Source organism: Tachyglossus aculeatus, chromosome 21 (genome assembly GCF_015852505.1).
Source record: "Tachyglossus aculeatus isolate mTacAcu1 chromosome 21, mTacAcu1.pri, whole genome shotgun sequence".
NCBI lineage: Eukaryota > Metazoa > Chordata > Mammalia > Monotremata > Tachyglossidae > Tachyglossus > Tachyglossus aculeatus.
Genome location: NC_052086.1, coordinates 69,235,224 through 69,261,995, shown reverse-complemented (window position 1 = coordinate 69,261,995; position 26,772 = coordinate 69,235,224). Strand labels below are relative to the sequence as shown.

The 26,772-nt window shown below is 41.2% G+C and overlaps 1 protein-coding gene across 1 annotated transcript in view; it reads right to left on the bottom strand.

Annotated features, from left to right (window-relative positions):
• The window catches only part of SMG1 (SMG1 nonsense mediated mRNA decay associated PI3K related kinase), a 139,248-nt gene that overhangs the window by 38,354 nt on the left and 74,122 nt on the right, over positions 1-26,772 (bottom strand). Inside the window, exons 17-36 of the mRNA XM_038762537.1 lie at positions 24,599-24,686; positions 24,417-24,518; positions 23,996-24,136; positions 22,593-22,792; positions 21,389-21,585; positions 19,324-19,488; positions 17,873-18,027; positions 16,735-16,877; positions 16,328-16,529; positions 15,175-15,284; positions 14,059-14,206; positions 13,535-13,694; positions 12,460-12,580; positions 9,576-9,824; positions 8,937-9,221; positions 7,752-7,896; positions 7,460-7,598; positions 6,600-6,830; positions 6,302-6,479; positions 1,895-2,056 (exon numbers count right to left, since the gene is read on the bottom strand). Coding sequence (XP_038618465.1) covers positions 1,895-2,056; positions 6,302-6,479; positions 6,600-6,830; positions 7,460-7,598; positions 7,752-7,896; positions 8,937-9,221; positions 9,576-9,824; positions 12,460-12,580; positions 13,535-13,694; positions 14,059-14,206; positions 15,175-15,284; positions 16,328-16,529; positions 16,735-16,877; positions 17,873-18,027; positions 19,324-19,488; positions 21,389-21,585; positions 22,593-22,792; positions 23,996-24,136; positions 24,417-24,518; positions 24,599-24,686 — 3,321 coding nt within the window. The remainder of the gene's footprint in view (positions 1-1,894; positions 2,057-6,301; positions 6,480-6,599; positions 6,831-7,459; positions 7,599-7,751; positions 7,897-8,936; positions 9,222-9,575; positions 9,825-12,459; positions 12,581-13,534; positions 13,695-14,058; positions 14,207-15,174; positions 15,285-16,327; positions 16,530-16,734; positions 16,878-17,872; positions 18,028-19,323; positions 19,489-21,388; positions 21,586-22,592; positions 22,793-23,995; positions 24,137-24,416; positions 24,519-24,598; positions 24,687-26,772) is intronic.

The following is a 26,772-nucleotide window of genomic DNA, read 5'->3' as shown; positions in this document are numbered from 1 at the left end:
TGGATTCCCACCCCACCCACTCCATTTTCACAGCGTGGCTGAGTGGAAAGAGCACAGGCAAGCCATGGAAACTTTTCTTTGCTTCAGTTTCCTCATCTGTAAAACAGGGCTTCAATGGTTGCACTCCTTTTCCCTTAGACTGTGGGCACCATGTGGAACAGGGACCATATCTGATTTGATTATCCTGCATCTACCCCTAGTGCTTAGTACAGTGCTTGGCACAACTACTAATATTAACACCTTCCTTCCCGGCTGGATCCTGAGGAGATCTCCCAGTTACTTCCACAGTCTATCCCCTTCATGTCTTATAAAATCGCTTATGCCCACTCCCTGATTGCAATCTTCAACTGCTCATTGTCCGATGGCGCCACCCGCTCCCCTTACAAACACTCCCATGTCTCCTCTAGCCTAAAATAACTTCTCTGGACCCCATCCTTTTTGCCCCATTTCCCTCCTCCCATTCCTGCCCAACCTCCTCGAATGGCTTCTTGATTCCCCGCCTCTGCCTGTTTCACTCCACTGAAACTGCTCTCTCCAAGGCCACCAATGACCAACCTCATCGCCAATCTAAAGGACTCTGCTCTGTCCTAATCCTCCTTGGCCTCTCTTTTGACATGGAAGACCACCCTCTTCTTCAAGAAACTTTGGTTTCTGACAGTCCTCTCCTGGTTCTTCTACTTCTTCTTGGGTTCTTTCGTGGTCTCCTTCTGCGTCCCACTTCCTAACGGTGAGTGTCCCTCAAGGCTCAGGTCTGGGTTCCCTTCTGCTCTCAATCTACACTCACTCTCTTTGGGGGTTAATTCACTATCCCAACTTTAACTACCATCCCTATGCGGATAACCCCCAAATCTATTTCCCAAGCCCTGATCGCTCTTCTTTTCTACAATCTCACACTTTCTGTTGCACCCAGGACACCTTCACATGGACCACCAGTCCAACTTTGAACTCCTCTTCCCTCCTAAATCCTTCCCACTCCCTAACTTTTAATAACACCATCCTCTCTTCCTCAAGCACACAACTTCAGCATTATCCCTAACCTTTCTTTTCTCTCCTTCAACCTGCATGTTTGGTAATCACCCAAGTACTTAGTACAGTGCTCTGCACAGAGTAAGCACCTAGTAAATACGATTGATTGATGAACTCCAACTCCACTCTAAGCTCCTGGAGGGAAGGGATCATGCCCATTAACTCTATTGTAATAATAATGACGGCATTTATTAAGTGTTTACTATGTGCCAAGCACTGTTCTAAGTGCTGGGGTAGATACAAGGTAAACAGGTTGTCCCATGTGGGGCTCTCAGTCTTAATCCCCATTTTACAGATGAGGTAACTGAGGCACAGAGAAGTGAAGTGACTTGCCCAAAGTCACACAGCTGACAACTGGTGGAGCTGGGATTTGAACCCATGACCTCTGACTCCAAAGCCCGTGCTCTTCCCATGAAGCCATGCTGCTTCTCTCCTAGGCACTTAGTAAGCGAAGCAGCATGGCTCAGTGGAAAGAGCAAGGACTTGGGAATCAGAGGTCATGGGTTCTAACCCCGGCTCCGCCACTTGTCAGCTGTGTGACTTTGGGCAAGTCACTTCACTTCTCTGTGCCTCACTTTCCTCATCTGTAAAATGGGGATTAAGACTGTGCGCCCTACTTGGGACAACCTATCTTCCAGCGCTTAGAACAGTGCTTTGCACATAGTAAGCACTTAACAAATGCCACCATCATTATTATTACAGTACTCTAACAGAATATGTTCTCAATAACTAGGATTGATTGATCTTTTAAAATGGACTACATTTTCTATATATGCATATAGATACATTCAGGAGCTTTTGGCTGCCCCAACAAAACTCACATCTGATATCTGCAAACCCTGAGAATTGCAAAAGAATCGCTCCGTACCTGATGTCTGGGATTCACTACTCAGTGAAATAGTTCCCACAATTGCGGGATATAATATGAGATGAGGAGAATCTTGTGCCACTCGACAGAGTAGATTACAAATACTTTGGCGGACATACACTTCAGGATGATTTAGACGGGAGAAGAGCTGCGGAATGATACCTTGGGGGAGGAGAAAAGACAAGAAGCACGATATCCATCAGTCTGATCACGAACCTCGAAGAGCAGCATATACATTCAGCACGAGTCTCTCCAAGTAAAAATCAATCTCTAAAGCCAAATTCAGTGAAATGAGATGTTTACCAGACAAGGCAAAAAGGAGTGACCAAGGAAAGGAGGATTAAAAATGACTATCAGTGAAAAGGGGCCGTGTACTCTTAATGACGGTGCTTTAATAACTGTGGTATTTGTTTAGCGCTTACTATGTGTCATACACTGTACTAAGCGCTGGAATAGAAAGAAGATAATTGGGTTTGGACATGGTCCCTGTCTCACAAAGGGAACATAGGCTTAATTCCATTTTACAGATGAAGTAACTCAGGCACAGAGAAGTGAAGTGGCTTGCCCAGGGTCATGCAGCTGGGTTTGGAACCCCAGGCCCTTCTGGCCCCCAGACCCGTGATCTAGCCACTAGGCAATGCTGCTTCTTTATCGCTGTCTTTCCTGCAAATATCAAATGTGAACGAGACGAGACAAGGCCCATTTGCCAAGAGAGGTTTGAAATGAGAACTATAAAACAGGAAAATCATTCAAGGAATATATAAAAACAGCGGACTTTCATCGGCAGAAAAGACAAGAAGCACGATATCCATTAGTCTGATCTCCAGTCAAAAGCCATTACTTTTGGGAACTCATTGCAACAGTAATGTAAAAAGGATTACTTTGCTAATTACCTTGCTAATTACTGATTGCTCATTTACCTTTGATAATGGGAAAGATACTCAGAAATTACTCAGAATAGGAAAAGAATATATTAAGTGGCAATAAGATAAAATGGCTTATGGAAGAGCATATCAATAAATTTTCTCTTATGAGGAGGGAAGTTTCAGACAAGTGGAAAAAACAGTTACATATGATACAGGATTCCAACCAATATGCTCACTGTTTGACTGGAGGAATATGGTTTTAAGCCTGTATTTATTAGGTGGCCACACAGCTGATCAGAGGTGTGCCCCATAAATGGAATCATCAAGTGGCTCCGCCTCAACCTGGAGAGACCTATCAAGTTGTGTTTCAGAGGTTCAGATTTGGTAACTATATTTATCTTTACTGATGATCTGCCTGAAGGAACTAAGGATACGCTCACGATGTCACTACAACAAACTGCCAACATTTTGAAGGACAATGCAATTCAAAGTGACCAGGAGACATAAATATGATCCTTCCAAACCTGTGTGCAATTCAGCAGATAGTATATTTAAAATACTGGGGAGAATTAGAGAGTCCTAGCCATAGTGCTTTCCCCTGTCTTGCATGGTTTATTCAGCCACCTGCTTAAAAGCAGGACTCGGACCAGACGACCTCACCCTTTCCAGCTTCATTATTTTATGATTCTAAAACTATCCTTGATTGGAAATGAGATAGCAAGGCATTTAAGAATATAAAGAGATGCTACACTAGGTCAGATCAATGGGCCGTTCAAAAGTGGCAAAAAAAGGATGCTTGGACGAATTCTGTGATTCCTGCTCCCTGACAACCACCGCTTAGTACAGTGCTCTGCACACAATTGGTACTCAATATATACTACTTACTGATTAGCTGATTTGATACATGTTCACAGTTATGACTATCACTCGACAACGTTCTTCCCTTCAAACCACATAGATGGCTTCAATAGCAGAAAGCCTAGTTTCCATTTCAGGAAGCCTACGACTTCTCCACAGTAGATCTCACTGTATCATAACTTTTGGTTCAAAGAATAACCAGTTACAAAAAAATAGAACTCAACTAGTAATACTGTACTTTCCCAAGCATTAAGTACAGTACTCTTTACACTGTCAGCACTCAGTGAATATGATTGATGGAACTAGCATTTAAATGATCAAAATAATTGTAAATTGAACTCCTTGGGTACGCAGTATGTCCTCTGCAGATTTACAAACTTGTTCAATGAATAAAATATCAAAGGAACTTTATTCGATAACTACTCTCTCATTTCTCCTCATACTTTCAAATATCAGAAACATATTTTCCGCCGTCTAAAACTCAGTATGTCCAAGACTGAACTCACCTGTATATATGTATACATGTTTGTACGTATTTATTACCCTATTTATTTATTTTATTTGTACACGTTTATTCCATTTATTTTATTTTGTTAATATGTTTTGTTTTGTTCTCTGTCTCCCCCTTCTAGATTGTGAGCCCACTGCTGGGTAGGGACCGTCTCTATATGTTGCCAACTTGTACTTCCCAAGTGCTTAAGTACAGTGCTCTGCACACAGTAAGCGCTCAATAAATACGACTGAATGAATGAATGAATTTTGAGCAACACAGTAAAACCCGCAAGCAACTCATCTACAGTTTTAGGGTAATCTTTTATGGAAGAACGCTTATGTGATTATTTGTATTTGAAGTCAAGGAAAAATCCGTGCTACTTCGAAATGGGAATACTTGTTTTCCCTTTTCCTTTCAAAGTTTGAGGGCTAAAATATATATTTAACAGGCAAAAGCTTCAGTTTAAGAAGACGACTCAACCTGGTCAAAGTTCAAGCCCTGAGCAACAGCCTACCTAGAAACCGAAACTATTGGTAACGTACCAACCAACTTTTCGGTCCAAACTTATACTGCACAGTACACTCAGTTCTCCTAAAATGAAGGGGTTGTGTTCTTACAAAACCCTTCCATTAAGCAAAACTCATGCTGTACTACTTGCTTGTACCTCACTCGGCATGCAAACCCACTGATTCCACCACTGGAAAGCAGAATGGCCTAGTGGAAAATGTGTGGGCCCAGGAGTCAGGGGGCAAAAGGCTTCTAATCCCAGCTCCACCATTTGTCTGTTGGGTGACCTTGGCAAAGTCACTTAACCTCTCTGGGCCTCAGTCACCCCACCTCTAAAATGGGGATTAAATCCCACCCTCTCCTACTTATACTGTGAGCCCCAGGTGGCTCAGGGACCGTGTCCAACCTGATTATCTTGTGCCTTACAGCAACACTTTGTACAGTTCCAGACACACAGTAAGGGCTTAAAATGTACCATAAAAAAAATATAGCCCACCAAAAACAGACTCACATTGTCAGAATATTTCTTAAATCCCCCGCGTTCTAGCCAAAACATGTACTGGTAAGAATGGATTGGGTGTGTGTATCTAGAGATCTATGTCTCCTTATCCTTACTTTTGTCAAAGGCATCTTTATGCCTTCCCTTCTCCTTCCCTTCCCCACAGCACCTGTATATATGTATATGTTTGTACATATTTATTACTCTATTTATTTATTTTACTTGTACATATCTATTCTATTTATTTTATTTTGTTAGTATGTTTGGTTTTGTTCTCTGTCTCCTCATTCTAGACTGTGAGCAAACTGTTGGGTAGGGACTGTCTCTATATGTTGCCAATTTGTACTTCCCAAGCGCTCAGTACAGTGCTCTGCACACAGTAAGTGCTCAATAAATACGATTGATGATGATGATGATGATGACTGTCTCTATATGTTGCCAACTTGGACTTCCCAAGCGCTTAGTACAGTGCTCTGCACACAGTAAGCACTCAATAAATACAACTGATTGATTGATTGATCTTTATAAAGAAGGTGAAGATAATGCCAAGAAGGTAAATATAACGCAAAGGGTTTATTAAAAACGTCAGGTAACTGCAAACATTTCCCTCTTGCTTCTGAATGGTGCACTAGTTGGCAATTTTTAAGAGGCTCCAACATGGGTTTGGGGAATTAAAAGAAATCCAAAACGTTTAAACCACAACTGCCTAACAATTCTTATTTTGAGTGCCCCTCAATCCTACAGCACTTGTGTTGACAACCATACATTCTATATTATAAATGATATTAACATCTGTCTCCCTTTCTAGACTGTAAGCCCGTTGCGGGCATTCATTCAATCATATTTATTGAGCACTTACTGTGTGCGGAGCACTGTACTAAGCGCTCGGGAAGTACAAGTTGGCGACATATAGGGACGGTCCCTACCCAACAACGGGCTCACAGTCTGTGTGAATGTGTCCACCAACTAAGTTGTGCTGTACTCTCCCACGTGCTTAATACAGTGCTCTGCACATAGTAAGTGCTCAGTAAATACTATTGATGATGATGATGATGCAAAAGGGTCTGATTCCCAATACTTAGCCTGGGGAAACAAGATTCAAGGTAAGACGATGCTTTCATTTGGCTTCTTAACACTCTTTTAGAGCAGGATGTATTGTCAAGTAACTTCACGTCAAGTTTTACCTCTCCAAGGAGCAGTGGGGGTGGTTTCTAAGCCGTGCTCCAGATACTGCCTTAGCTCTCCAGCATGTTTGACCAGCAATCTCAACAACCTCAACGTTGCCATTACAATAACGTCGTCGGTGCTTTGTTCAGACATTATGCTTAAGTGCAGCCTTGGGTCATCTTCATCTAGAGTAATCTGAAAGCAACAAGGGGCGCGGGGGAGAAAAAAGAAGCATTCAACTGCTGAAACGGTTTCTGGGCCCAAATGAAATTCTGGAGACAGTGTATTCAATTAGTAGAATACTGCACTACTCACCTGACCAGCATTGAGTTTAAGGAAAGTAAAATAGGCACTGCAGGAGAGTTTGTAGAGACTGAAGATCCTATCTACAACTTTTCTCCATACTTTAATTAGACCTTCTGTGGCATTTTCATCAAGATCGGAGAGCCACGGGCAACTCGTCAATAACTGACGCCAGATAACATCCACCATGTCGTCTTCCTCATTGTCCTCACTCTCTGTTATCTGCAGTGTTATATCTTCATCCTATATAAAAGTGAGACAATAAAGAATGACTGTTCAGCTTAGCCGGAGGGAAGAAAGAGCAATTTGCCCGTGCGGCACATCTCAAATAATCCCACGCCAAGCACTTCAAGTTAGACATGCTGTTCCGCAAAAGAAATTCGCGCATATCATGAATGAAAGGAGATTTAGACATTTAGAGAAACTAATAAAAGCAGATTAAGAAAATCTGCCAGCCCAGAAAATCCACTGGCTCTGGGAAATAAAAATACCGAATGTCCCCTGTTCACCCAATTAAAACTAAGACCGCAATGTAATGCCACTCATACTCCAGTCTCTCATTCTATAATCGGTACAAAAATATACGATTAGAGCTGATAAATCACCCCAACAAATCACGACAAGTACTCGTGATAATGGAGCACTTGAGTTTCCTAAGGAGCCGAAACAACTTTCTCACAAGATTAAGTGGCTATTTCTTTACACTTGTATCACTCTCAATTGAAATTCTACGACTGTACTTTTCAAAATCGCTCGTCCATGTAGGGCAATGTTTCATTAAAAGTTCCAGGGTTTTATTTCTTTTAGGAGACAAAACCCGCAAGTCAACAAAGTTTTTCGACCTCCTCTGGCACAACGCGTGTTCTCCTCACCTGAATTCCGGCTGGCCGACACACCGCCTGCCCAAGGATGCCGTAGATCTTCTCTCGATCTTCCTCTGTTATGTTGTCTGGAAGCACATTTTGAACCTCAGATTTCTCCCTTGGCAGTAGTCGAACACCTTCTCCCTGACTGTAATATTTAATAAGTGTCACTGGCGCACCTCACCAAAGCTTCACTAAAATATCGACAGACTACCCAATCGAAGCCTAGGACATCAAGCATTAAAATGAACTTTTCCTGCTTACAAGACATGGCAGCAGAGAACATTAATAAAACCTTTACCTGGCATTATCAACCACCTTTCTTCCCCATCTGTAAGCCCAACTTGCCAGCGCTGCCCAAGATTTGGCCACTTCAGGTGCCTGCACTGAAGACAGGTGATACAACTGGCCCAGGATGAAGTCCGGTTCCCCAACTCCAATGTTGACTGTCATGATGGGGAAGATGGACAACGATTACTATCTGTAAAACCTACTTCAGTGAAGCCGTAAGCTGTAGCGTACACACGGAAGAGGAACCCAATTAAACCCAGTCTCAAATGGCTTGCTTTGCGATGTGAACCACCATTATCATCATCTTCAAAATGGCAAATAGCTGAAATTTTAAATTTCCTTAGTTTACACGAAAAAAACTCCAAATTTTTATAGTATAGCACAATGATAATAATTGTGGTTCGTATTAAGCACTTACAATGTGCCAAGCAGTATACTGAGTGCTGGGATGGGTACAAGCGAATCAGGTTGGACGCAGACCTTGTCTCACAAGGGGTTTACAAACTAAGTAGTAGTGGGGGAGAACGGCTACTGAATCCCCATTTAACAGATGAGAAAACTGAGGCACAGGACGTTGTGACTGCACAACTCAACTTGCATATTTTTCTTCTCACGGATTTTACAAACATGCCAAATGCTACAGCGGAAGAGAGAGCTTTCTGCTAGCTGGGACTGAAACAGTGAAATCCACCCACCCAGGACATTGGAAAGAGAATAAAACACCTAAAGGCACGTCGAATGGGAAGCAACAAAAAACGCTACATGAAATGAAATATTTTTTAAAAGGTCCAGTTCTCGCATTTCTATGGGTTTTGTTTGGGTACACTGGTTGTGATTATCTTATATGGTGGGAACTATATTATTCTATTTTTAAATACAAGTAACAATCAGTCACAGTGGTGAAACAGCATTAGAAATCATAAGGAGCATTATTGTAATTACTTCAAAATCAACAATTTAGAAGGGATGGGGGTGGGGCTGGCTGGCAGCAGCAGGCACCACCTCTTAACACGTCCTCGCCGCCTTCGGGACCCACGGCTGGACACAGTTGCGTTTTTATAAGATCACCGGAGAAGAGTACAGAGGTCAGAGGATTGCTAGAGCGGGTAAAATTGTTCTCTCACCCCCACAACTTTTAGATCCTCCTACGGGAGTTTCATCACACTCCTTGGGCTATTCGGTAAGGAAACGGTACCTGTTGATTCACTCTCGATGCGGGGATACTCCTCTTCGGTGGTGTTGACGGACGGCAGTTCGATCAAAGTGTGTATGTTTTTAGATAATGTAGACAGGCCCGTGGTGTTCTGCTGCTGCTGGGCTCTGTACACCTGTTTCAACTGTCCTGAAATTTCTTTCCATTCAGCTTGGATCCATTTAGCAAGTGTAAGAATTGATTTGGCTACTGCGTATTCAGCTTTGGCAGACTTGCAGAAGGATATGGCGCAAGAACTCAGCATTTCCATAGCATGGGTTGACTGACCTATGACAACGGAATAATGGTGTATTATTTTCAAGATATGCACAAAACTATAAAAATCTATTTTTAGTTGGAGTAAAATGTCAACTCTCGATTTCAGGCACGAACAACAAAGTTACTCCTGCAAAACATTCCCATTTGGTAATGAATATTGGGCTCAAAGAGCATTTTTGACTCGTATATTTGACCAATACTTGTGAGTGAATTATTAGGACGTTTGTGATTTTTCTTCTACTGAAGCTCAAAATCATGTCATGTCATTTCATTTTCTCTGATAGTTCATATGATAGGTAAGCAACTGATTATTTTACAGTAATAAAAGAGTAATGATTTCGATAAGAATTTAGGGATACCAACCTGTTGTGTATAACAATTTCGTTTTTTCAATATCCAGTTCAGGTCCCCATTTTTCATCTACTTGACCTTGTGTTGACAGTTTTTTAAAATACTGGACTAAATCTTGAGCAGTGGTCGTCTTTCCCAAGCGCACCTCACTACACTGAGCGAGCAATCTTGTTGCCAGGGCAACGTTTCCACGTTTACGAGCAAACTTCGCAGCTGTTAAACCCAATTCCATGAGGTGACTTCTAATTGGAACCGTTTGTTCTGGGAGGGCAGAAAAAGAAGACAGTGATTCCATTTCTGTAACAATGAATATACATCACGCATTTTGTCCCAAGTGAATATTCTGGCATAACCTTCAAGTATCATTACCTGTTCTAGCTAGGTTTGGCACACTATCAAAAAAATTCAATACACCACGAGTTTTTCAAATGCTCAAAATCTGACCACATCAGCTCTGCTTCTCTACCGGAGCCCCTTCATTCCAAAAAAGGGAAATGGGCATAGATAGGAAGTAATAGATCCATTTTCCTGTTAAATAGCATTGAGATCTCACAGCTGCCACACAGGAGTATTCACATGGGAATATTTTGCTTGATAAATGGTGGGAGATAAATCTGATGATTTGGAGATGGTGCTGGACTTTCATTTTCAAACTAGCTTCGAATATTAAGCCCCCAAAAAACACACTGCCCATCATTGAGACCACATATGTGTACACATTTAAAGCAAGTTTTGAATTTTATTACTCAGGGCATGGCTTGGCTAATATCTGATGCAACTATAAAATGAAAGTCCGAGTAGAAGCTCTTATTTTTAGTTATTAAAAAAAGAACTTGAATCACATGAAAAATAAACACAGATATTGAAAGGAGGGAAGTTAGCAAGCTTGCAACTACCCATGCCACACGCGTAACTAAAAACATACTAGGAAGCAGGATGAAATGCAGAGTGCCTGGGCAGGTTTTACACAAGTGGCTCTGTAAAAAGTTTCCACTTTCTCCTATACTTCACCATCATCATCATCATCATCATCATCAATCATATTTATTGAGCGCTTACTGTGTGCAGAGCTCTGTACTAAGCGCTATAGTTGTGTTCCTGAGGAAGCCAGGGCAGGCAACTTCCCATCTTCCCCTTAAAGATAACTATTATCTGAATCCCTGATCATAGTTAAGGCAAAGGACAAAGGAAGAGAAGAAGAGAGAATCAGGGAGTAGGATTAATTAACTCAGAAGAGAAGAGGTACTCCATTTTCTCTCTTTCTCTAGGCCTGGCAATTTCCTGTCTCCAAGTGATAGGGTTTGTTTGTTTTTTTTGAAGGAGGGGAGCATGACAACAGGATCTGTAGGATAAGATTGAATCATAAAGCCATTAAGCACTACATTACAGCTGTCTCCAATGTTCCTTAAGGCTTGACGCCTTTCACCTCAAGTCATAAGCATTAACCTCCTGGCTCAAGATTGAAGTCAATGTTGACAGTCCCACCTGGCCATGTGGATCCCATCCCTAGTTCCCTACCCAGCAGCCTGGATTCCTGAGTAATGAAAAGATGTTGGTGGCTTCCCTCACTGCTTCCCCTTCTGGAAAACATGGCCTGACAAGACTCGTTCTCCCAGCCATTCTCCAAGGCTTCAGTTTGACCACTAAAGAAAACCGGCCCACTTCGTGTAAGCATCCAACCCTATTAGGAAGGCAAGAAGGGAAGGAGGAAGAATGCAACGAGCACTAGTGCCAATTTTAATTACTTAGGGACTGTAGTAAGGCGCTTCATCATCATCATCATCATCAATCGTATTTATTGAGCGCTTACTGTGTGCAGAGCACTGTACTAAGCGCTTGGGAAGTACAAGTTGGCAACATATAGAGACAGTCCCTACCCAACAGTGGGCTTAGAACTGGGACACTAGACAGTCAATCAATGGAATTTACTGAGCACTTACTCTGTGCAAAGCCCTGTGCTAAATGCTAGGGAGAGGGCAGGGAATGTGATTGTTTATTGCTGTATGGTACTTTCCCAAGCGCTTAATACAGTGCTCTGCACATAGTAAATACGCAATATGATGAATGAATGAATAATAATGATGATAATAATAATGATGATGGTATTTACTAAGCACTTACTATGTGCCAAGCACTGTTGTAACCTCTATGGGGGGTAGATACAGGGTAATCAGGTTGTCCCATGTGGGGCTCACACCTTTAATCCCCATTTTACAGTTGAGGCAATTGAGGCACAGAGAAGTGAAGTGACTTGACCAGGGTCACCCAGCAGACAAGTGGCAGAGCCAGGATTAGAACCCACATCTTCCGACTCCCCAGCCCTTGTTCTTTCCACTAAACCACGCTGAATACCACCATAATTACCAGACTCACACTCTGCCCACAACGACTGACAATCAAGGGTTCACTGTGCTAGTATTTAAATCTGGAAGCAATTTCCAAGCATAAATACAATTTGAGTTAAAGATAATTCTTTGAAGAGTAGCTATTGGCCTTTAAAGATTTTTTTTTCTTAAAAGGTATTCTGTTTAGCACACCATGGCAAATGGCATAGCTGAGAAGGTCCTTGCTACTGCTACAGCTGTGACCACTGATCTGAGCTATGAGATGTCTAAAATCCTGATGCTCCTTTCAGAGTCAGCATTATCCCCATCTTTTGAATTTCTGTCCCCTTTCCTTATGTGTCTGTCATCAACTGCGTCTGCCACTTAATTCTTAAGATTGCAAACGCCTTGGGGGTCAGAGACTATGTCTATACCTCATCTGCGTATTTCTTTCTCAGTGCTCCATTCAGTGTTTCCACATAGGCTTTTTCTACTACTGCTGACACAAAACACGAGCATTTAAAATCAGAATTCATCACACCGAGTACTGAAACAAAAAGTTGTATGCCTACCTTTGATTTTTTCCACCAACTGACTCTGGTATACTGTATACCTCAAAGCCTGCATCCACGGCCTTACATCATGCTGTTTACATGAACGCAAAGCTTCGCTAAAGAGTGGGATTAAGCAGTCCTACAGAGGGCAACAAAAGTTACGCAGTATAAAGACTCAGAACAGCATACTACAAAAGACTGACTAATCATCATCTTGCATTCACAACTTAAATCCACTTAAATTAAATTTGCCAACATTCAGCTGAAAATGCTTAACAAATGTAAACGTGTTTCAAAAACAGATGTGTCCATAAAAACAAGTGTCCAGTATTGGAAACAAAATTTTTTAAAAGCCACCAAAAAGTTCTGCACTCTCTTGGCCAAAAAAGATCCTTAAAGATATGCCACTCTGACTGACTGAGCTACACACACTTTGTACAGTCATTAACTGTGGAAATAACCTGTCTTATTTGCTTAGAATGTACTTTTTCTTATTATTTTTGCAGTTGCCACAGTATTCATTTTAGGTAGTGTTTGTGAAATTGACGTTTTCAATGGTGTCCAGCTACAGAATTTACCATTGCCTTCTTACCCACACCCTTCTATTTTTAAAGTTCCCTGTAATAGGAGACTCAAAGGAAACTTTACCAGAAAAGTTGCTATAAGAATGCCGCAAACAAGTAAGAGACATCCAGAAGCTTAAAGAAATCAATTCATTGTTGCTTGATTTCTTTCTGGGTCACTCTGGACATGTGAGCAGGTGCTAATCTGCATGGCTAGCCCACATTTCTTTACTACATGAATAAGGTTTCCTTAAATCAAATTTAAGACACTAAAATAGATAGCAAAACAGAAAATCGAATTAGGATCTTTAGGTTAACCAAATTTCCTTTAAAAAGGCAGGCTATTCCCGGTTCTTCATAAACGTGTCCACATTCAATAGAAACGCAAACATGCCAGCATCTTAGTTTTCTCAGACCCTAGGCAATTCGCTGATTCTCTGGGTGGTTGAACTAGAAATGTAGTTTCTGTTCCGTGCTTTTATAAATGCAGTTTTGTTCCTCAAAGTCTTTTCCCATCCAGATAAACGTACCTCTGTTGAAAGCCTGCTTGACACGGTGTTCTCCAAAGCAGAAGAACAATACAGCTGTAGAGTACTTAGAACTGGTAAGGACTGTGAAACAGTTAAAGTGGAAAGCCTCAATGGTCCAATAGCTATTCTTGATGTTTGCTTCAAATATTTCACAACATTTCTGAAGAAAAAAAAATTATCAAGACTTTAAATTTTGTAATTTAATAGAGATGAGGCATATTAAAAGCATATTTACTTCTCAAGAGGAAACAGGGACAACTTGCTCATTCTCTAGTGAAATGGCCTCAGTGAATGCACTTTTGCTCTCAATTATTTCTTAGTTTTATTGGTTTCTAGACACTAATCATTGAATCTATTTTTCTCCACAAGACAATAGTTCATCAAAACCAAAAAAGTCACCTTGAATGACTGGAATAGCCTCTGTAATCCGATACTAAACAATCCCAAGAATAAGCTTAAGGAAAACAACAGACACATTTACTCGGGTAAAAACACCAAACAAGAGAAGACAACGCTCAACTTACTCAGTTATAGATTGCCACTTTTGTTCTTGTTCTATGTGGTTAACAGCGGTAGCCAAACAAACGGAACTTCTGAGCAACTGAACTTCAATGGATTTCTGAAGTTCTCGTGGATCTGGGCTTAACATGTTTGGAAGTAGCTTTTTCATATCTAGGAATGTGAAACATGGTCCATAAACGCTTATTAAATTCATACGCTTCACTACAATTCATACGCTTTGCAGAAGTAACCACCCCTGGATTACCAAGCAACTGTAACTCTCCTCAAAGTTTAAAATGGATTGTCACGGAAGGAAATTATCCGTTTGCTCACAAATGCCTTCACCACAGCCCCAAAGGACCCGGTAGTGTGGGGGTGATACCTCTAGCTTTGCGACTCACAATATTTACGGCAGGAAGAGCTGCATAACTAGCCTGTTCTGCCTTTGGATTGGAAAATGAATCACAGGACTAGTTAAAACAGTGGCTCCATCTCTTGATCCTTTTCCAGCTGGGGTTCTTGTGGTGTAAGCATGGTTGGTGTTCTCGATGAGAAAGTGATTTAGCTGTGGGTGGGAAGCTCAAAGCTAAAATTCAGGCTTGTGGCAACAATACCTGTGTGGGACTGTGGAGAAGTATAGTCGGGAGGGAACGAAGAGTCATTTCCCCCTTTTACGTCTTTACTTCCCCACCTGCTCTGTTTCTCTCCTTTCCCACTTTTCCATCCTCTTCTATTCCCCTGAGCCCTCAAAGACCACCCCCAAGTCTGCCTCATCAAACTCAAAATTAAAAGATGGGTGTCCCTTTGGATACGATTTGAAGTCCCCTGCAAATGAGCCCAGCAACCTATATGGATTCCAGGTCTCTGGTGTCACTTGAACATTTTCAGTCTTGCTAATGAAAAGTTGAGTTTGGGTTTGTCAAAATAAAATTTAAGGCAATTTTCAGAGCCTCAAAGTGAGATATTCATGCAGTTACAATTCAGCCACAAAGAAATATAAAACAAAGGACTGGGCATCTTCGAGCTGAGCGTCCAATTTAAACAGAAAGGGACGCTTGATATCCATTATCCTATATTCAAAGCATTTACGTGCATAAGAGTTATTACAATTTTTCTTAAATTTAATTTCCCTTGAATACCTATTTTTTCCTTTGACCCTCCGGCAAGTAAGTTAATGTTTTCTCCCGGCAGCAATTCTAGTTGTTCTGTACATTCGAGAAATTCACCAGATTCAAAGCTGCTCAGTGATCTGCAATTAAATTATTGAATAAGTTATTTCAGGGTGTCAGCCATTCAAACAGAATATAAAGTCCAGAAAAAGCCCAGCTAGTAGTACAATGTTCTTCTGGAAGTTCGCATGTCCACCTTCTCCATCTCTACACTGACTGCTTAACTGCCACTGACGGACAGATAATCAAAATGAAGCTTGCCCATTACAATTTGTCACATTTATGCCAAGTCTGAATCAAATCTACACTCTTCTGAATAATGTCAAATGGCCACCTAACACCATTAGTTGGTTCATAACCTTTACCTCAGCATAGATTTCGCTTTTAATTAGGATAAATGTATCTAACATGTTAAAGAAGTCTGTTCCACACATGAATATCCAATAATGAATGCAAATACTAGCCTGTGTACAGCTGACCAAGACATTGCCTGTGAACCTAAGACAGAAACCCAAGAGGAACAGTGCAAAACTGGAGAAGCAGCGTGGCCTAGTAGAAGAAGCAAAGGCTGTGGATTCAGAGGACGTGGGTTCTAATCCCAACTCTGCCACCCGCCTGCTGTGTGACTTTGGGCAAGTCACTTGACTTCTCTGTGTCCCCATGACCTCATCGGTAAAATGGGGATTAAAACTGTGAGCCTCGTGTGGGACACGGACTGTGTCTAACCTGACTGCCTAGTATCTACCCCAGCGCTCAGTACAGTGCCTGGCACATAGTAAGCACTCAACAGTTACGCAGCCACCCCACAAAACCCCACCAACCCTCACCTGCCCCCCAAAGCCTTTCAAGCTACAGTTAGCTAATCTGATAAATCAACTGTTATAATCAACAAATCCCTCTGTCAATTGAAAGGGCATTCTCACCTTGCACTAGAAACACTATTAATTGAAAGATCACATTACTACAGTTTTGTTTTTGAGTAAGAGGGAGAGGATGTTATGAAAATAGGATTCTTGAGTTAGAAACAACTCAGCATTAGGTTGAAATACATTTAAATTACAATTCTGAGAGCGAGAGAGAGAGAGAGAGAGAGAGAGAAAGAAAGAAAGAGAGACTGACTTACTTTATGTAGTTAAAATCAGCTTTTAAGTTGAGGGAAGTACTACTTGTGCTCTTTTTCAAGTCATGGACAGCATTTTGCCATTCCTGCACAGCAGCCCAATCAGCAAGAGAGATGTAGCACTCACATGCTTTGTTACCCAAGTAATTTATAACCTCAGGAGAAGAATCACTTGGTTTGGCCAGGACAGTTTTCCTAGCATCACCTTAAAAACAATAGTCAAAATTAAGAAAAGGAAAGTTCGGTTTCCAAAAATATTTCAGACAAAAACTATACACGAGATGACTGGTCATGATACTTCTAACCCAAAATAACAATTTTTATGAAATGAGTTAACAGTAACTTATTGAAGCTTTAGCAACCTCATTTGAGTTCATAAATAATTCCTTTATGACACTAATGCAACTCACCATTGAGAGAATGTTTGGGGCTGGTATTGTTAGTATTCATGTTAGCCAACTTCAGAATGGATTTATCAAACCCAGTTATGCAGCAATCTACCCCTGTCATAGCACACAAGTGCTCCTGGTATTCAACAGTTGCCTTTTCAAACCTTTAACACACAACGAAAAAATATTTTACTTACAAGCTGACCACAAGTACAAATATTTAGAGAAATAAGAGTGTTAGGTGTTTTCCCCCAATTAAAAATAACTCAGACACCCTAAATTCTTTGTTACTTCCAAGTTTCACCATTTTAACCCAAAATATCAAAAGAATCTGAATCTCCATATGTTGAAAAATGGACAAAATATAAGAAAAACAACCTGTTTATTACGCTTAGTTCTCATCCTAGTGTTGCCAACTTGTACTTGTACTTCCCAAGCGCTTAGTACAGTGCTCTGCACAAAGTGCTCAATAAATACGATTGATTGATTGATCCTAGTGAGGAACTGTAACTGTAGAAAAGAGTTGCTTTTCCTTTAGATGACACCCTTTAAAGGTACCAGGTATTTAATAATTAATCAATGGCATTCCTTGAGAGCTTACTATGTGGAGCGTACTATGCTAAGTGCTTAGGCGACAACAATACAACAAAATTAGTGAGCGCGTTCCCTGCCCATAACAAGCTTACAGTCCAGAGGACTGTAAGTTCCCAGGTGAAAAAGGCCACAAAAATGACCAACAAGAATAAAATCTTATGTTATAGTGCAACAATCGAAGAACTACTAAATGTGAAACTGTTAGTGACAAAGTTCTCCTAAAACAAATATTTACCAGCTCAAGCGCATACTATCAAACAAAAACGCATCAGACAATCATCAATATATTCTCCATTCAAATACGGCAGGTTGTAAATTCAAATGAAACAAAAGCAATTTTGCAAGAACACAATTCCCGCATTTTAGGAGAACTAGGTGAATATTTGTTGATGTCGCTGAAAAGAGACTAGAGTTGCTCTTAAACACTTTAGAGTTTCGGGAAACGAAAGGGAATAATGTGGGGGGGTGGGGAGAAATGGCCTAGCTTGAACTAGTTTGGTAACTCATAAATGAAAATTCTTTGATCACAGTTACCTACCCCTCTGCGCCATGCATGTCAACTTACCGTCCTTCGGCTTGCTGGGCCACTGAATTAATCCAGACGAGACTCTTTCCAACCACTGCTGAAGACCAGACAGCTAATCCCTGTATAGCTTCAGGACAGTGAAGCTCACATAGTGCTTCTACGACCATCATAATAATCACTTCTAGCTCGTTTCCCTAGAAATGATATCAAAGAGAAGTAAGCACAGGCTTCGATGAAAGCTCTTAAAAGCTCGCTCGCTTATGGTCCATGAATAGAGAGGAGGTGGAATGCAGAATGACATTTCAGAAAGATGATCTGGGCAGATAGGTAAGTTTCGACTAAAGAAGGAAGAGACAGGAGGGAGGGAGGAAACCAATGAGAAGACTCCAGTAGTCAAGCTGGGATAAAGTCTCTGAACCAGCCTGGTGGCTCTACAGTGGGGGAAACCACAAATCCTGGAAATGTGAAGAAAAAACTGGCGGGATTTAGTGAGAGACTAGACATGGGCGTTGAGAGAAAGGCAAGCATCAAGAATAAAGCCAAGGCTGTGGGTCTGAGAGAAGGCGAAGATGTTGAGGTGTTGTTGACTCTGACAGGAAAGTGAAGTGGAGGAGGATTTGGCAAGGAAGAAGAGTTCAATTTTAGACATAATGATCTTAAGGGGCTAGCTGTATATTCATGTGGACATGTCTAAGAAGCTATAATGAGGCGATTGGCACCACAGTATAACACTGAGGGGGCGGTGAGTAAAGAAAATTGTGGCTCAGTCAGGGAAGGATCCTTGGAGATGTGAAATTTGGAGGGTTAGGAGAAACGTGGACCGTCGGGTCTGAAGGGGAAGGGAGTTCCACGCCAGAGGGTGAACGTGGGCTTTGGGACAGATGGGATCAAGACACAGAGTCAGGGAAGAAAGGGAGGACCACCTTTCCTTCTTCCCGGAAAGGTCGTGGAGGGCAAAAATGAGCAAAATTAATAAGAAAGTGCTTGGAGAATAAAAATAAAAAACTAGTTAGTAGTGTTGCTTTTATTTTTGATTAAAGCAGTCCCTCAGTATTCACGGAGGATTGGTTACTGAAATTTCAGCGAAGGAGGTGGAAGCACAAAAACCACCTGCACCCAATGGAAGGTGCATTTCAGGCACAAGAAAGTTTACCCCGCAACTGGCGTCTACTCAGTGCTCCAATGGGAAGGGGTGGGGAAGACGTTCAGCCAGCCTGGAAAGAAACAGCACTGCGCTGCTAGGCGACCACAGAAATTAAACATCAGGGGCTGGGGACCGCTGCAGCCACAAGTATGAGTACAGTCAACCATTAATACGCAAACCACACACAGAAAATTTCAGGAATGCCAAAGAGGGACAATGATAAACTTAAGGCACCTTAATAAACACTACTGAACGAAAGAGTAAACAAAAGTGTCCTTTTAAAGTACTTTACAGTTTTCCCAATCAAAGTAGCTGACACCTTTCCCTGGAAAATCTTTCCCCTTACCTGAGAGATACTATTGGTCTTCATTTCAGTGAGCAAATCAAAACCGTGTCTTACTGTCACAGCGGGTTGACCGGCCAGCAATCCAACTCTCATGATGGAAAGTCTAATCCGAGTTAACCAGTCTTGACATGTCTGGCGGTTGGTATAGAAAAATGTCCTGATAACCTTTAGGGGAGGGGAAGAAAGGAAGGCATCATTCTTTATCCTAACTAAAACCACACTTAAATCCTTGGAATATACTCCCGAAACACACCTTTTCATAGCCTGTTCTCATGGGGAAGATCTGATTTGATTATTCCTGTTCAGATTTATTTTATTTGTACATATTTATTCTATTTATTTTATTAATCTGTTTTGTTTTGTTCTCTGTCTCCCCCTTCTAGACTGTGAGCCCACTGGTGGGTAGGGACCGTCTCTATATGTTGCCAACTTGGACTTCCCAAGCGCTTAGTACAGTGCTCTGCACACAGTAAGCACTCAATAAATACGACTGAATGAATGAATTAATCTATCAGAAAACTAATTGTAAATGACAATTTGACAAAATGACAGTTTGAGTGTAGCCTTATCCCACCTTGCATTGTTTTAACTCCTAAGAATACTGCCCCAAACTTGTTTGATTGTTACCTTTTAATTTTGAATGACCATTTTTCTAATATTTCATGGCCACCCATCTTCCAGTCTTCAATGAGGTGGAACCTGGTCCACAGAGCAGTACTGTTTCTCATTATCATATCTTTAAAATGGTAGCTAATTGATTTATGGATCCATTCTATTTTCCTCTCAGGTATTGATGTTCAATGAGTCAATCTGAATCATCTCATTCGTTTTAGTCCCCTAAAACTCTACCCTCTACTCTTTCCACTAATCCTTAATTTATGATTTCAAACATCTTTAACTCATTTCCCATTTTCAGAAGTTCTTTGTGATTCACAGATTTTTCAAACCGAAAGGCACCTCTTGAAGGCATGTACTCCAGATTCCCTGCCTAACCTCCTACCTCCAGGCAAGTAGAGGTCTACTCAACCAGGACAGATGATTGTCTATTCTTTGTTGAGAGCTCCAGGCATGGAAACTTTATTTCTTGTCCTAATGTGCTGCTGCCTGGAAAGTTCTTCCTCTGACTAATCAAAGTCTTTCTTGGCTATAATTTGAACCAATTTTTCTTGTTTGGCCTTTTGAAGACTTAGGAGCCCTCAATTTCCAACCCTTGACTTATATTGGCTGCTCATTTTTGATCTCCTTCCAGTTTCTACACACAAACCCCTTTTTAAAAAAAAACAAAACCTCTGTTAAAAGAATGGGTAATGTGGGATATAGCAAAAAGGGCAATTTCTCATTTTTTGAATGAAATGTACTCCATTCATCATGTAGGTCTTTCAAAAATGGCCCTACTTCTTTTTCTGTTGAGTTTGAGTGCAGTCTTAGCCCATCTTGCATTGTTTTAACTCCTAAGAATACAACCCCAAACTTGTCTCTTTGACTGTTACCTTTTAATTTTGAAGGACCATATTTCTAATATTTCATGGCCACCCATCTTCCAGTCTTCAATGAGGTGGAACCTGGTCCACAGAGCCGTACTGTTTCTCATTATCATATCTTTAAAATGGTAGCTAATTGATTTATGGATCCATTCTATTTTTTTCCCAGGTACTGATGTTCAATGAGTCAATCTGTAATTTCCAGTCATTCCTTCACTCCCTCATAAATGGACACAGCATTTGCACATTACTTGTCCTCCATGAGCCCTCAAATATAATGACTAGTAACCCTGCAATGATATATGCCAATTCTTGAATACCTTAAAGTGTATTTCTGACAGGTCTGGGAAACCCAAGGGGAAAGTGGAGGAGGGAATGGGCAGTGGATTTGGTACATGCTGGGGGCTAGGGAGGAGACAACACAAAGCTAGTTTCTACACCCTGAGCACAAAATCCTACCTTTCCATGGACAGCTATCAAACACAGCTCTTTTGCGTCCTTTCATTTTCACTACTACCGTATAGGCCTTCTTTGGATTGACTTGTATTTTGTTAAAAATTAATATCACCACAGTAGTCACTAACCTTAGGAGGGGAAGTCAGGGCATTAGCACAACCTTCATATGCATTATACATTAGTTTTTCCAAATTTTCCAAGTACTGCAGTAGAAGAACAAGTCTAAGTTGATTGCTGCTATGTCCTTCATCATTGTCTGCAGTGGTCCATTGGCTAACATCTTGATCGGGGTTTAATGTATGAGCGGCAAGACTTCTAATGATACCTACAAGCATTCAACAACATTCTAAATTGTTAATCTAAAACAGTTAGTAACAAAATTCCTAAATGCATGTGCTTTGACAGAAAATGCCCAAGAACCATAAACAATAAAACAAAAATCTGCTGGGTGGATGGCAGGAGCTTGATCCTAAATTATATCAAGCATTCAACTTCACATTCTATTTTTAGCAGTCCCAATTGAGGTTCAATCCATTATTGCCATGTGTGTGATTATTATTCTGGAAAGAACATATTCAAAGATGGTGCTGCTTTAAAACTAAGATGACCCTAGATTAACTTCTCCTTTCCTTCCAACCAAATGATTCAGGTAAGCAATGATTCCTCCTTCCATTCAAGAAAGAAAGAAGGGAGAGAAATAGGACAAAAAAAACCCCAAGCAGACTGGATGGTAGAAGTGGTGTAAGTCTAAGACGACAGCCCCAGGAATAGAAGAGAAGAAAAGGGAAATCAGGAAGTAAAAAAGATTGTGCAGCCACTATGGGAACAGCATAATGATTTCTCATGAGAATGTGGAAGAGCCAACAACTCCCACACCTTCTCGCCATCGGTGAACAAATCCAGCTAAATCTCAAAAATCGAGGCTCTATCACAGATCTATCCCCCAATCTCCCCTCCACTCTTCTCTATGCTGGTCCCCTCCATATATAACAAGATTCTAGGATGGGATCCACACTTGTAGCTCCCTAATTTTTCCGCCCTTCCTTACCTTCCTTCACCAAAGGTCTAGCAATTTGATGAGCCCAGTACCAAATGGTAGAGCAAGAGGGAAGAGTAGCAGCTGCAGGGTCCCTAGTCTAATACTGCTGTGCCAGGGTTAAGTGGCTTACCAGGTCTATCTTGGATCTTGGGTTACTTTGCAAAATTAACTACCCTCACCTTGGTTCTGGAATAATAAAAGCTTTGGATTTTTGACTAAGCAAAGGGAGAAACCACTTGCCACACAAAATTAGTTTACTACTGAAAAAATCACAAGGAAGTTTGCAAAATCACCTTCGATTGTCTGGAAGGTATCTTGAGCTCTGCCCAGCGGGGTTCTTAGTTTAGAGAGAACGGTGAACTGAGCGGCTTCCCAAATAGCCCACTGCCAGAGAACGGCATCTGTTTTCAGTAGATTGCGTGGAATGGTTGACTGATCACGCTTATCCAGTCTCTGACAGCTGTAGAACAATCTTTCTAACCAATTGTCCTTCCTAGGAAAAGAAATGTTAGGTTTAAAAACATTGATGAAATAATCCACAAAAATTCCACTTTGGTTTTGCCTGCTCACAGTGACCCTATCCTCTCTCACTTCCACAGCCTCACTCGGTGGCTCATGTGGTTCATTCATTCATTCAGTCATATTTATTGAGCGCTTACTGTGTGCAGAGCGCTGTACCAAGCGCTGGTTCCACTGTAGGTGTCCTGCCAGGCTCTGTTCTGGTCCCGGACGCTTCTCGCTCTACACCCACACTTTTGAGGAACTCATCCACTCACATGGCTTCAGCTCTCACCTCTATGCCGATGACTCCCAAATCTACCTCTCCAGCCACGACCCCTCATTTAACCTACAACCCTGCATTTTGTCGTGTCTCCAGGACCTGTCTCCATTTGAGTAATCATAATAACTGCGGTATTTGTTACACACTTACTATGTATCCACTGTATTCAGCCCTGGGGTGGATACGAGAAAATCACATTGGACTCAGTCCCTGTCCCACATGGGGTTCACAGTCTAGAGGAGAGGGAGGACAAGTATTTAACTCTCATTTTACGGATCAGGTTACTGAGACAGAGAAGTTATGTGAGTTGCCTTAGGTCGCATAGCAGGTCAGTGGCAGAGCCAGGATTAAAACCCAGGTCTTCTAACCGCCAAACCCATGCACTTTCCACTAAGCTATGCTGCTTCTTGGATGTCTTTCCCACTAGCAACTCAAATTCAAATCTGGTCCAACACTGATCCATTTAAGTTTCTTCCTAAACATTATCCCCTGCCCAACTTTTCCATCTCTTCTGATGACAACACCATCATCCTCTTGGTCCCAGAGGACCACAACCTTAGTGTCATTCTTGACTCCAGGCTATCTTTTAATTCTCACATTCAAACTATCATTACATCCTGCCGGGTCCTTAAAAGACATTTCCTTCAATCATCCACTCCTCTCCAAAAAAACTGCAACTGCCTTAGTCCAAGCTCTTGTCATATGTCTCCTAGACTGTGAGCCTCACATGGGACGGACACAGTGCCTAGCCTAATTAACTTGAATCTCCCTCCAGCACTTAGAACAATGCTCGACACATAGCAGCACAAAAAATATCTTTACCACTATTTCTACCACCACCGCTATTACTACTGCAAACCAAGGCCTACATTCAAGCTTGTTTTTCCACATTCAATACTTAATGAAAATTCTTACCCAGTTCTATGAGAGTTTCCATACAAAATAAAACTTATCACGTCAGAGAAATCTTGTGGATGGAAAGTATTACTTGGAGTTTTGCTCATGTGACTTCTTATAGCTAAGGAAATTTCTTGAATCTCCGTGTGGCTGCTATTGCTGTATGCAAAAAAGAAGCACAATAAAATATGTATTAAGGCTAATCTAATCAAAACTTTAACTGACTGTGATTGCCCTTGACTATTCCCAAGGAAATCAAATTTCAGTGAAGCTCGAACCAATACATGTGGCTATTTTGATTCTAGACTTTTATTTCAATTAGCATCTTATGAAAAAACATTGAAACCTTTTAAAACACAAGTTCTTATGACATCCCAGTTTTCTAGCTTGGGAAAGAAGTAGGCGGGTTAATTGTCCTTCAAAACAGTCTACAGATTACCTCAAGACAACATCTAACGGAATAGACTTCAATAGCTTTCCAAAGGCTTGTCGAATCCGAGTTCCACTATGGACCAGCTGAACGCGGCACACGTCAACACACCTGGATGAGAAAAGATTATAAAGACTTCAGCACCTATGCACAGGAAAAATTACCAGGGGGAAATATGACATATAGAATACCTTTGTAAAAGGTCATCTGGCAGGGAAGATGACAAGGCATGCAGACTACTACATGCTTGAAGGCAGATATTCACATCTTCAAGAAGAGCTAACAATGGGGTAAAGATAAAAGATGATTACTATCATAACTAGAAAAAGACAATAAAACAAATTGCCCCATTTTTCAATGGAAGTGATACAAAATTGACAAAGGAAGCTTGAGTTTGACTAAAAAAACTCAAAAAACCACTTTTTAAGAGGTATTTTTTCAAAAGAGAAATGAACTAAAAAAACTTTACAAGTGTCTCAGGATAGAGATAGATCCTAGAACTTTACTACGTAATTAAATTCATTGACTCATGAGCCCATGTACAAATGTCCCACGTACAAAGGAACCCTCATTTCATTTTGTATATCCAGTTTTTAAGGTCACCAAAAGACATAAACACGTTTTAAATAAATAATACTTAAACTCTAGCACATTTTTACGTTAAGAGTCCGTCTACATTCCCCGTCCCTAAGGAAGTCAAAACGCCAGGTTATTAGGAGTTATGGAACAGGACCAGAACAGAAAAAATTTAGGGAACAGAACTACCCAAGCACACTTTCCCTAGGAGGAATGTTACTCCCAAATCTGTCTAATCATTTTAGAACTTCCAGAAACTCTGAAAAATGTAATTTCCACGAAGCTGCCAAGCAGGAACTAGCGCAGATAAAGCTCTGGGCCAGTCTATAATGGGAGGAAGAAAGAAAAACAGTCCTCTTTTCACCTCCTTGCAACTGGGATTCCCCCTCCGTAACGCTCTTTCAGGATGGTGTCACTGATGCCAGTATTTCCTACAATTCTCTCACTTCTTTGGAATGCTCTGGTGCTTAGCTCAACTAAAACTGATGTTGGCTCAAACGCTCCGCTCCTTTCCCTTTCTCCTTCTCTAACCGCTCAACCTTTGAAGTATTTCAACTTGAATCAGAGCTGAAAAGCCCATTTCAACTGCTGTTTGTTCTAAATTTAGTGTTAATTTATGATAGAGCTTTAGCCAGCAAAGCCAACAAAGTATGGCTTTGCTGAATAGAATGGAAAGGTAGCACTTTTTATTTATGTATGTGCATACACACACTGTTATTTGATCTTAGCACTGTCTTTATGAGTGTCTTTATAAATTTATCCTATTTTAGTCAATTGTTTGGGTCATGGGATGCACTACTGTGCTTTGCAGAAGTCCTCTAGACTATAAGCTCATTGTGGGCCGGAACGTGCATTCCAACTCTGTTGTATTGCCCACTCCCAAGCACTTAGTACCGTGCTCTGCATACAGTACACACTCAATGAGTACCACTGGCTGACTGATTTATAGCACTTTCTATGAGCACTGCGTTTAGTGCCTTTTCATTTAACATTCTACTTTCACGGAACCGATTATAAATGCAACCTACAGAGTGTCCTTAACAGGTTTAAGTGTATATTTCCTCCCCCTTAAAAATGAAAGCAGGAAGACTCCTTTCCCCTTCCCATCTCCAGTTCAAAGGATAACTCCCTGGTTCTGGATTTGTCCACAAATATCCTATCTAATCAAAAGTTTCGGGCAGGGTGAGTTATAGAGAGGAGAGAGGGGATACTTTTCTTGCAGATTGGGCTCCCTGCCTATCCTGGAAAGATAAGGAGGGGAACCGCCCATCGTACTAGCCAAGACTACAGCTGTCTACACTAAAAGGCATCAAAAGGCATCGAAGCAGCTTGGCCTAATGGACAGAGCACATGCCTGGGAGTCAGAAGGTCATGAGTTCTAATCCTGGCTTCGCCACTTGTCTGCTGTGTGACCTTGGACAAGTCACTTCACTTCTCTGTGCCTCAGTCACCTCATCTGTACAATGGGGACTGCGACTGTGAGCCCCATGTGGGACAGGGACTGTGTCCAATCCAATTTGATTGTATCCACCCCAGTGTTTAGTACAGTGCCTGGCACATAGTAAGTGCCTAACAAATTCCATAGTTATTATTACTACCAAAAAATGAAACATGGAGCTAAATATATTAAGAAAAAGTAATCTAATTCGGAAACTTTTCAAGCCTTTGCTTTCACTAGGCAAGTGGCAGAGCTTGAATTAGAACCTAGGTTTCTACTCTCTTTTCACTTGGGCCCAGGAAGCTTCTCTACAGATAAGAAGCTATCAGTAAAAAGGTGGGGACCAGAATG